The sequence below is a fragment of the Parambassis ranga genome, chromosome 15, assembly GCF_900634625.1.
Source record: "Parambassis ranga chromosome 15, fParRan2.1, whole genome shotgun sequence".
NCBI classification, from domain to species: Eukaryota; Metazoa; Chordata; class Actinopteri; family Ambassidae; genus Parambassis; species Parambassis ranga.
This window is the reverse complement of record NC_041035.1, coordinates 2,620,453-2,633,025: the sequence shown is the minus strand read 5'-3', so window position 1 is coordinate 2,633,025 and position 12,573 is coordinate 2,620,453. Positions and strand designations below refer to the sequence as shown.

Genomic DNA, 12,573 nt, shown 5'->3' with positions numbered 1-12,573 from the left:
ATGAGTAAGTAGGCATCAGAATAACAGTATGCAGATAAATGAGTGAGGGAGTGTTAGATACACAGATGGAACGTGTGTAATGTCAAGACTATCCTTTATAGCAGTGCATGTGTTTGGCAAATGAATGGCTAACAAAGAAAAATGTGTGTGTGTGTGTGGGCAGCGGGTTTATCCCTTTGGCGTCAGTGACAGGGTTGCACCATCACAAGCTTTTCTGATGTTGGGCTGAGTGAGTGAAGTTGTCCACTCCTCAGTTTATGTGTGTGAGCCAAGATGGCGCTGTTTGTCTGTGGACATGCCACTTCCATTACTATGCAAGTAAAAACATATGTATTATTGTTTATGGGATCCTTAACTTAACACTTTCACAATGTATAAAAAAAACATTTCACATTGTCTGAACAAGCTTCATGCGCTGCTTTTCCAGCTTTCTTGAATGAGCTCCCACATATGCTGAGCACTTGTTGGCATCCAACTGTGATTGATTGTAGAGGCCAGTTCATACAAAGCAGCTCTCCATCACTCTGCTCCTTCATCAACAAGACCTCCACTAAGGCTGCATGAAGCATAAACCAGATGAGATGCATGCTGTGTTGAATTTTTGAGTGTCACCGTGAGCATGTAAATACACACTGTCCTCCCTGCAGTTGCTGGGTTACTTGTTCAGCTCTGGGATACTCTTTTGTAGAATACAATCTGAGGTTCTGGGCTTAGCTGTTAAAAAACAGCCTGGAAGACACCACAGAGTGTGCAAAGCTGTCAGCAAGGCAAACAATGGATACTTTTGAGTCTTACTATTGTCTGGATGCAGAACCACAGAGTGATTCCACTAAATTTAATGGGTTATACTCAAACATTTTGCTATGTAAATGTTGAACTGGTTGCACTATAATGTACTTATTGTAATCAGGAATTATCCGTTTAAAACAACACTCTAAAATATCTGTCATATACACAGATTCAAATTTCAACAAAAACTAAATAATCACCTACTCCTACTGCTAACAACTACAAAAAGACTAGAATTACCATCTCATTATTGTAGCCTGTGCCAACTCTCTAATTATTAATTATTGAATTGAGTTCTTGAAATATTGTCAAAAAGTGTGGTTTGTATTTTACATATGCACTGCCAAGTCACTGATTGGTTAGAATCAGCTGTGGTTCAGACACAAACACTGGCAAAAAGGATTTGTGACTCTATGGTCTTAAAGGTAGTGGAGATTTTGAAAACTCAGTGAGAGTTAGCCAGATTTCAAAAGTAAACACACGTTCCTTTCTCTCGGAGCTCACCCCGAAGCCACACCTTCCAATCACATGGACGCGCATTACCTGAAGACGAGCTGCAGTCTGTGACTTCGGCCATCATGCACGTACCTCTCTGGTGCACGCAGAGCAGGAAGAGAGTGACAACCAGCCAATACTCTGTGCAGGGATTGGCTGATGTTTTTAGCGTTTTATAGCTTCCACAGATGATTCATATTCTTCCTTTTAATGCGAAACTGCCTAACTAGTCAGAATGAAATCTCCTACCCTACCTTTAAAGGCAAGAATGTAGTTGCTTTACAAGGTCACAGTGACCTTTTAATAGCCACATTCTAATCAGTTTGTCCAAAATCCAAAATTCCAGAATTTCTATCATGACTTTATTAAGATTGGAAGACAAATAAAATGCCTCCTGCTGGGGCTGTCACCCTGAATGGAGCCATAAAAATGCTTTGGCTGAATTAAATACGTAAACCGGTGCACAGCCATGTTACTACACCATAAATGTATCCATAACTGACATGATACAAGTCTCCAGTTTAACGGCTCAGGTTAATGTCTGGATTTTAATGTGTTTTTACTTTTACAGTGACATAACAGCAAACTGACCAATCAAAAAAGCAGAGTAACACTTGTTAAAAGTCGATCTGACAGCAGGAGGCAGGGAAGAGGAGGTAACAGACAGAAGAGGAGATGAGGTGAGTATCATACCTGAGAGGACAGGAGGGCTGGGGGAAGCAGATCACAAAGATGGCAGGAGACTGGAGGGCCGGTCCAGTTACTCTGAGCAAACATGTGGAGGCATGAGACAGCAAGCACCAACGCTGCCAGCTCCCTGCAGCAGGACAGAATAATATCAGGTCTGTGCTCATGTGAGCTTCTAGAAAGGCACAGTGACTATAGTCTTTTCTAGCTGCCAATTAGAGGGGTTTAAAAACACCCATTGACAGGCTTTACTGCCTTTCAATTAGGATGAGAAAGTGATGGAGGGTGATGGAAGAAAAGGACCTGGTAGTGATGAGGGGAGAGGAGGAGAAGCGATACGTGCTGCATGCATTTACCTATAGTCTCCCCTGAGAGCAACAAGGCAGATGTTAAGGTGCCCTTATTGAAAATTAAAAATGTATGACAAGGGGAACAGAGACCAGGAACCCAGGGCAAATCAACAACTGCTCCCTTTGCCAATCTATGTGGAGTTATTAGTGAGCTGCCGTTATTTATTATTATTGGCTTTTTATTTATAAATTGTGTAATTGAATATGTGATTTATTTATTTTTAATTTGATCTGAATTTTACATTAATTTTATTACGGTAATTGATCAAAACTTAAAGAAAAAATTACTTTACAGTAATTATGGTAATTTGACAAGTCTGCAAGTCTGAGTGACAGCTAAGCAGAGCCATTTCTTCCTATCACCATCTTATCCTATTCAGTTCAGCTCATTCTTCATTTTGTGTTTTATTTTATTCTACTTTGTACAGATTTCACTTGGTCTAGATATAACTCTCTTCTTTTTAACCTGTATAAACATGCATAATACAAATAAAACTGAAGTTCACAGATGATCTTGTAGCTCTGACTGGGTGGTGTCCCTTGCCGCCGGGTTACCTGTTGGCCTGGCTGTCATTGGTGCCCTCACTCAGGTACGTTTGGATGCGCCTCTCTAGGTAGCCCTCGATGTCCTCGCCCTCGCTGTAGCTGTCATTTCCAGAGAGCAGATCGATCACCAGTGGGTTCAGCAGAACCGCCTCAAAGTCGCCTTCCATCAAGGACTCCAGCAGAGACCCTGCCTCTGCAAGAAGATGAGGACTTTATTCAACAGTAACACTTTAACACTGCCATGACAACATGGCTGCTTTACTAGCGTAGCAAAGAAGATGGACCACCAGAAAAGGTATATAAAGGTTTTTCTAATAGTGTGTACTCTATATGTGTGTGTGTGTGTGTGTGTGTGTGACAGTGTGTGTGACAGTGTTGTTCCTACCATTCATTCTATTGTGTGTGATGAGGAGAGACCGCTGAAGAGGTTGAGATAGATATGATGAAAAATGTCGATTTATCGAAGGACAGAGGGTGGCTGGAGGGCCACCATTTCCACAGCAGAAATAATTGTGTTGCCCGTGTGCTCCGTTCAACATCTCCCCTCTTTCATTAGCTTTATTTGAGGAGGGAGACTGGCTTGACTCATTAACATTGATTGCCTTGTGTTCCCCACGGTGGAGAGAACAGAGTGAGAGGAGGGGAGGAGATGGTGTTCTGAGCTGCATAACAAAACCGAGCTACACTGAGAAACGTTCCAAACACACGGGAAAATAGACTGAGCACTGACAAAAGACGCCACAAACAGCACGTCGGCTTCGAGGCTCCTCCACGATCATCTTTGTTCTTCCAAAGAACATCTTCAAAACAAGGTGGTTCAGCCAGTCTCCAGACTGGAATGCAGCATGCCTGGAATGCCAAAACTAATATGCAATCTCTTTCTCTGCTCAGGGAATTTAGACCATTTCTAGCTGAGTGGTGCAGCTTCCTAAAGAACATTTAGTATTACTACACCAAAACCCACTACCATTTTCTCTATGTTGGTGGGAAAAACAACACAACAGGAAAAGAACAAATGTTCATCAGCAATTCATTAGTAAGAATGACAGGTTTCAAACAAGTAGCAATGTGATAAATACTGTTATTGGTATTGTACAGTCTGACCTCTACTTTCCTCCACTGATCACATTGCTGTGCTGCTAAGTTCCAACTAAGAAAATGGAAGTGTACACAGTGTAAACAGTTTAATGCTCCAATTCTCAGTGTTAGAAGGAATGCAATGATCTGACAGTTCCATTCCAGTTACAATACCAATACCTGGACTAATATCAGCTGATCTCCTATGCCGATGTGGTACTGTTTCCTTTCCAAATATTGCTGTTAACCCTGTTAGTAAAGCAAGCATGAAATACCTCCATACCGCTGACTCAACTACCAGCAGGCTGCTTGAGCAGCTGACATATGACGTACCACAAGTTGCAGACATAGAATTGAAATGAACAGATTAGACTTAGAGCCATGGTTCAGTCCCACAATCCAACACCAAGTTCACTGTCAGACTCTGTCACTGCCCGCTGCTGGATAGGCTTCTGATCAGACAATGCAGACAATGACCACCTTCCTCCTCACACTGCTGCAAGCTGTACATGTCCTCCTACCACAACTACAGGTTCAAGTGATCATAATGTATGAAAATGCCAAACCATCAGTATCACTTTAAATGGTGCACACACAGGTAGTGACACTTGCAGCTGTCCTGCCTACTTTGCATGCATATGAACAGCAGGCCAATCACATGCTTCATAGCTCATTGTGATGTAAAGTTATCAGCCACCACTCTAGAAGTCATCCTGTGCAACTTCAACTTCTGACACCTTCAGTGTGTCACGGGGGAGGGGGGTTCAGGTTCCTACATTATGCCAGTCTTTGGCCCACTTGTACACACCACCAGGTCAGTCATGTGATGCCTTAACAGCACCCTTGGTTTAATAAGCACTTGCGGTAGGACTGGTGTTGTAAAGGAGGTGTGGAGATTTTCATCTTGCTGCTGATCTAATGAAACCCAGGGGCTGCCATAATAGCACGGTGAGGAGGGAGGCAGAGGATGAGGAGAGGAGGAAGGCTCTAGCTTTATGAGGGGGAAAATGAAAGCCTGAGGTATGGCCACATGTTTAATGACATTTCAGCTACTCTTCAGGTCTGCCAATGAAATGGCAGCAATTATAGAAAACAAGGCAGAGGCCCTCAAATTAGTCCATAATTCATAAAGGTTCAGGCAATGAACTGCAGTTAATAAGGCGATGGTGAATAGAATTTGTGAAAGCGTACAGGGCTGAGCAGTAATATAGATCCAAGATGAATGATCAGGAATGGCTCGCACCGGCACTGTAATTTCTTCACACTGTAAAGGTTGGCTATCAACTGATACCTGGACATGGTGGCTTCGACATTCAGTTCAACATTTTTACATGATAAAAATCTCGGATAACCTCAAACTTTGACCATCACTTTACAATCATCTCATCCTTGTACTGCCTTCCCAATGCTCCCAAAGTACATCACTGCACATTTGTGTGGGATGGCAGAGTATGAGTATGGTCGGCCTCCAGGTCACTAGTTCCTTCAACATGGCTGCTCTGTGAGTGAGTGAGAGTTCTTTTGATCTGGGGTGAGCCTAATGAGCCCAATTACATTCCTCCAAATACAGTAGGGATGTCTGCCCTGGTGATGTGCATCCTCTTATTTTAATGATATCACTCATAAGCCCATGCTCCAAGCATATCGTCCTAGCTTTAATAAAAGAGAGCTCAAGCTCTGCCTGATAACAAAGGAGGATTTGTAATCTGAACACGTTATCTGGATAAGCACGTCCTATCGTGGCACCTTCACACTCAATAATCAATTCTTGTTTATCTTGATTCTGCCTGCAAACCACTTTCTAATAGCTGTCAATATACTGGTGGGTTAGTCTCAATCAGACTGTAGTTTACATTCTGTTAAAACATCTGCATGTAACTCTTGTTCATAGAGCAATCATGCTGCAGTGACCTTATATACATATAATCAGCCATCTAAACAATCATGTCATCTGAAATCATTGAACATGTAGCTGTAAACTCTATAGACTGGGCCATGGCTGTGCATATGTAAGATACAGCATGCTACATTATTAACTGCGTAAGTATTCCTAATAAATACACTCAACAAAAATATAAACGCAACACTTTTGTTTTTGCTCCCATGTTTCATGAGATGGACTTGAAGATCTAAACTTCATTCCAGATACACAATATTACCATTCCTCTCAAACATTGTTCACAAATCTGTCTAAATGTGTGATAGTGAGCACTTCTGCTTTGCTGAGATAATCCATCCCACCTCACAGGTGTGCCACATCAAGATGCTGATCTGACATCATGATTAGTGCACAGGTGTACCTCAAACTGCCCACAATAAAAGGCCACCCTGAAATGTGCATTTTGTTTCTGCTTTATTGGCGGTCTGGGGACTCAGAACCAGTCAGTATCTGGTGTGACCACCATTTGCCTCATGCAGTGCAACACATCTTCTTCGCATAGAGTTTATCAGATTGTCTATTGTGGCCTGTGGAATGTTGGTCCACTCCTCTTCAATGGCTGTGCGAAGTTGCTGGATATTAGTGGGAACTGGTGCACGCTGTCGTATACGCCGGTCAAGCACATCCCAAACATGTTCAATGGGTGACATGTCCGGTGAGTATGCTGGCCATGCAAGAACTGGGACATTTTCAGCTTCCAAGAATTGTGTACAGATCCTTGCAACATGGGGCCGTGCATTATCTTGCTGAAACATGAGGTGATGTTCATGGATGTATGGCACAACAATGGGCCTCAGGATCTCATCCCGGTATCTCTGTGCATTCAAAATGCCATCAATAAAATGCACCTGTGTTCTTCGTCCATAACAGATGCCTGCCCATACCATGACCCCACCACCACCATGGGCCACTCGATCCACAACATTGACATCAGCAAAGCGCTCACCCACACGACGCCACACACGCTGTCTGCATCTGCCCTGAACAATGTAAACCGAGATTCATCCGTGAAGAGAACACCTCTCCAACGTGCTAGACGCCATCGAATGTGAGCATTTGCCCACTCAAGTCTGTTATGGCGACGATCTGGAGTCAGGTTAAGACCCCGATGAGGACGACGAGCATGCAGTTGAGCTTCCCTGAGACGGTTTCTGACAGTTTGTGCAGAAATTCTTTGGTTATGCAAACCAATTGTTTCAGCAGCTGTCTGAGTGGCTGGTCTCAGACGATCTCGGAGGTGAACCTGCTGGATGTGGAGGTCCTGGGCTGGTGTGGTTACTCGTGGTCTGCGGTTGTGAGGCCGGTTGGATGTACTGCCATATTCTCTGAAACGCCTTTGGAGACGGCTTATGGTGGAGAAATGAACATTCAATGCACGAGCAACAGATCTGGTTGACATTCCTGCTGTCAGCATGCCAATTGCACGCTCCCTCAATGCTTGTGGCATCTTTGGCATTTTGCTGTGAGACAAAACTGCACATTTCAGGGTGGCCTTTTATTGTGGGCAGTTTGAGGTACACCTGTGCACTAATCATGATGTCAGATCAGCATCTTGATGTGGCACACCTGTGAGGTGGGATGGATTATCTCAGCAAAGCAGAAGTGCTCACTATCACACATTTAGACAGATTTGTGAACAATGTTTGAGAGGAATGGTAATATTGTGTATCTGGAATGAAGTTTAGATCTTCAAGTCCATCTCATGAAACATGGGAGCAAAAACAAAAGTGTTGCGTTTATATTTTTGTTGAGTGTAATACAATTGCCTAGTAATGTATGGGTTTTATCATCTATGGTACAGATCATCTGTGTCTCAGCAGGAATCACTAGACTAGTTGAGATATGTGTTTACTGTTTAATAGCCTCAACCTTCTCCTCTTAAATATCTTAACATTGAGATGCACAATGTAAATTATTACTGCCAGATATATGAGCTTTAAAATGCAGCAGGGGGAGCCTAATTGCACGCAACCAACATAAGAAACTTAATAACTTCATTCCACTACATGTGAATCATGACATTAGCAGCAGATCCTTTAAGTCTTACAAGTTGTAAGGTGAGAACTTCATTGATCTGACTTCCATTGCATCCCACTGATGCTGGGCTGGGCTAGGATCTGGTCAATCTGAATGCCAAGTCAACACCATAAATTAACTGTTGTGTTCCTCAAACCACTCCTGAACAATTAGCCGCTCCACGTCTGGGTGCTGGAAGAGGCCACTGGCATCAGAATACTGTTTATAGTGTAGTACCTTATCATTACAGGTACTACACGTCCAAGTGACATTCTCATGAATGGTAGCAGAATATCGTCCAAATCTATCACTCTATCCACTGGCTCACCTTTTTTCCCATAGTGCGCCGTGTGTTGCCTAGGTGAGGAACCTAAATTCAACCCGCAATCCAATTCTAATGTGTCCATTGTAGGAGCTTTTTGGACAGGGCTCAGCAGGGACACCTACCTTCAAAACAACTACTGACTCAGAATGAGAATCCTCTGAGGACAAGACACCAGTCGCCCCCCACATCTGCATCCACCAACAAAGTCCTCATAAGAAGCCTGTCAAAGAGACGGACTACATCCTGCCATGTAGGTCACCTGAGGTGTGTAAGCTGTCTGTATAAGTTAAAGACAGCTATTGCTCACACACACAGCATCAAAGCAGGTGCAGCCAGACTACACAACACACACACAGACAAATAGCCAAGTCAGAACTTTCATCAAGCGTTCGTCACAGACTGGTAGATAGATATTTTAAAAATAATACATAACAAATATATGGGAAGCTGTTCTTCAAGGTTCTGCTTTAAGCCCTGAACCAAGTTTCCGATCGCGCCTATTTCTTTAAATGCAAGTTTATCAAACATTAACACTAAAACTCACCGCGCTAACGCTACATCTACGAGCTGCCACCTGGTCTGGTTTAACCCAACAATAAAGCACTCCTATAACAGCGTATTGGTGATTATTGTGTGCATTTCTGGCCGTACGCTGTGACTCAGGTTTCGGCTCCGGTGCTCCACCACCAGCCGCTGACAGATGTGAGCGATGCAGGTGTGTGTGTGTGTGTGTGTGTGTGTGTGTGTGTGTGTGTGTGTGTGTGTGTAAGAAGACGTCACCCAGAGTCCACTTACAAAGTCTGTCACAAACCCTAGTGTGTCACACAGCAAAGCAACACAAGACAAAGAAGCACAAGTTTTCCTGTAGGCAGCCTTTCCACTTACCCCATTCTAAATGCTAGCATGTGTAAAAGTTAACATTACAATTTAAACAGCAACAACACGTCTATAAGACACATGCCGAAAAGCGACGCCTTTTACAACACTTGGACGCGCTCTGTAGTGTCACTTCATATTCATATTCATACACACACATGTAAGCACACTTTAAACTGCCCCACATTGAACCAAGTTTGGCATGACGCGGAACACATCGCTGCTAGCACCTCGTTTAGCAGCTATTACATACCACACCACTTCATTTGAACTGTTTAGTCGCTTACAGTAACGTGACGATAACAGCCCGTTACTGACGGTGACGGCAGTGTCGGTGCACTTACCGTTAAAGGCTGCGTTTAAATGTCCGCTCGCTTCGTAACCACAGCCTGTCACTGTAGCCACATATGAGGCGCACACATTAAACGAGCCGTGCTAACAGCTATGTGGTGAAATAACAGTCAAAGGAACCCAGCCGCTCACCTGCAGTACTGAAGACATCCTGCTTCCAGCCCGTTACCTCGCTGGCTGTTAAAAAGCCTCGGAGTACGGGGATCTCCACCTCCAGCGGCATGACCGAGCGCCTGCTGCTTCCTGCTACAGTGAAGAACGAGCCGCCGTCTTCAGTCAGGGCCGTCCCGGGTCGGAGCAGTCGAGCCACCGCTGTGTTCACAAACTAAGTCGTTACTTCTCAATCCCAGATAAAATGTTTATTTTCACCCATGTGGTACAAGTGGCATCAGTGAGCAGCCATGACAGACGCGCGTTGCATTGTGGGAAAACTAATGAAGGCGTGCGCAGGGATGTTTGGCACGGGTTAGTGTATACAACATGGAAGCTGCAGCTACTACAGCTAAGTATAGCTAGCTTTTATTGAAGACCTTTTAATTGCTAAAAAAAAGAAAAGACATCATCTGTGATGCAATTTCCCCATTCTGGGACTAATAAAGGTTTCTTAATCTTAAGAATATATGTGGAATCCAGCCTTGTAGAAAAGTAAGATTCCATCCACCACAAGCAAAAAATAATACATAAATATAAAAAGAAATATGAGTGAGTGAGTGAATAAATGAAGGAATAAATAAATAAAAGACTGCGACTAACATGTCATCCATTACTAAAGTTGTACATATATATATATATATATACATATATATATATATATATATATATATGTATACACATAGAAGGGGGATGCAATCAGGTAAGAAATACAGCAGACTGTCCATAACAGAAGCCCTGTCACATAACACCAATGCCCAGTGGCTAGCAGACCTGAAAGCAGACCACCACAACCTCCCTGAACAGGAACCAGTAACCATCACAACAGCAGATATCTGAGAGAGTGTTGCAAGCATGAAGAACTGGACAGCATTGGGGCCTGACATGATCCACATGAGCACCTGGCAGCTCAAATGAACCAGTTGCTAGTAGATGGGACTCACCCAGAGTGGCTAACTGAAGGCAGGACAGTCCTGATCCTGAAGGACCCCCAAAAGGGAGCAGCCCCATCCAACTACCGGCCAATTACCTGCCTCTGCACAACATGGAAGCTCCTGTCAGGCATCATAGCGGCTAGGATGAGTAAGCACATGGCTCAATACATGAGCAGGGCCCAGAAAGGAATAGGTAAGGACACTGGGGGAGCAAAACCTCAACTACTGGTGGATAAAGCAGTCAGTCTCAGGACTGTAAGACCAGACAGACCAACCTGTGCACTGCCTGGATTGACTACAAGAAAGCATACGATTCAATGCCACACACATGGATCCTGGAATGCCTGGAGCTGTACAACATCAATAGGACCCTAAGGACCTTCATAAGGAACTCAATGGGGCTGTAGAAAACAACCCTAGTGGCCAAGCTCCAGCACAAGTCCATCAAGTGCAGCATCTACCAAGGAGATGCTCTGTCCCTGCTGCTGTTCTGCATAGGCCTGAACCCCCCCAGCCAGATCATCACCAAGACTGGCCTCGGTTACCGACTATGAAATGGAGCAACCATCAGCCACCTCCTGTACATGGATGACATCAAGCTGTATGCCAAGAGTGAGTGAGACATCGACTCACCATTCCACCAGGATATACAGCAACGACACTGGAATGTCATTCGGACTGGACAAGTGTGGTCGAATGATAACAAAGACAGGGAAGGTTGTCAAGACTCAGGGAACTGAACTCCCAGAAGGCAGCATAGCGGATGTTGAGGGAAGCTCTTCACAATGCATGGATGACTTCACCCCAAGTCCAGCATCCTGAGGCTGTACACTAAGAGGAAGGAAGGAGGCCGGGGGCTGGTGAGCATCAGAGCCACCATCCAAGATGAAACAGCAAAAATCTACGAGTACATCGGGAAGATGGCCCCAAGTGATAGAATACTTAGTGAATACCTCAGGCAACAGAAGCCCAATGCAGAGGAAGAGGAGCAAGAACCAGCATGGCAGGACAAGCCCCTCCAAGGAATGTACCACCGACAAATACAGGAAGTGGCTGACATCGAGAAGTCCTACCAGTAGCTGGAAAAAGCTGGACTGAAAGACAGCACAGAGGCACTAATTGTAGCAGCACAGGAACAGGCCCTGAGCACAAGATCGATAGAGGCTGGGGTCTACCACACCAGACAGGACAGGTGTAAGATGCTAGCATGCAGGGCTATAACCAAGTGGCACGCATAGTGTACAGAAACATCTGTGCCAAGTATGGCCTGGAGGTCCCAAGGTCAAGATGGGACACACCCCCAAAGGTGATTGAGAATGACCAAGCTAAGATCCTGTGGGACTTCCAGATACAGACCGACAAAATGGTGATGGCTAACCAACTGGACATAGTAGTAGTGGACAAAAAGCAGAGGAAAGCCGTAGTGGTAGATGTAGCAATCCCGAGTGATGGCATCATACGGAAGAAGGAACATGAGAAACTGGAGATATACCAAGGGCTTAAAGAAGAGCTAGAAAAGATGTGGAAGGTGAAGGTAACAGTGGTCCTCGAGGTAATTGGAACTCTCGGGGCTGTGACCCCCAAACTCGGAGAGTGGCTGCAACAGATCCCAGGAACAACTTCAGAACTCTCAGTCCAGAAGAGCGCAGTGCTAGGAACAGCTAACCCTAACCCCTCAAACTCCCAGGCCTCTGGTAGAGGACCCAAGATTGAGGACACACCACCCAGGAAAAAGTGAGAAGGGATTTTTATGTGTGTGACTGTCAGTAAACAAACAAGCAAAAACAGCTATTACCAAAGGAATGACAGTGACATGCCTGCTGGTAGGCAGAGTAGAGTACCTGTTAGCCATGTGTATGGGCATGATAAAACTAATAAAAGCAATTTAAAGGACTTACCACTAAAACTTATTTTCTTTCCAGAGATTTGTTGAGATGTGCTGTTTATGTGATACAAATGCTATTTGTTATGATTTAAAACACATATTATTCTGTATGATAGGCCACGAAAACTGGGAAATAAAATGCAGTTCACATG

General features: G+C 44.2%; 1 protein-coding gene across 1 annotated transcript in view; it reads right to left on the bottom strand.

Moving 5' to 3' along the window:
- ttc27 (tetratricopeptide repeat domain 27) overlaps positions 1-9,864 on the bottom strand; it is a 67,743-nt gene extending 57,879 nt beyond the window's left edge. Inside the window, exons 1-3 of the mRNA XM_028423757.1 lie at positions 9,584-9,864; positions 2,877-3,060; positions 1,978-2,101 (exon numbers count right to left, since the gene is read on the bottom strand). Of these exons, the coding sequence (XP_028279558.1) occupies positions 1,978-2,101; positions 2,877-3,060; positions 9,584-9,674 (399 nt within the window). The 5' untranslated portion in view covers positions 9,675-9,864. The remainder of the gene's footprint in view (positions 1-1,977; positions 2,102-2,876; positions 3,061-9,583) is intronic.
- Positions 9,865-12,573: the final 2,709 nt, after the last annotated feature.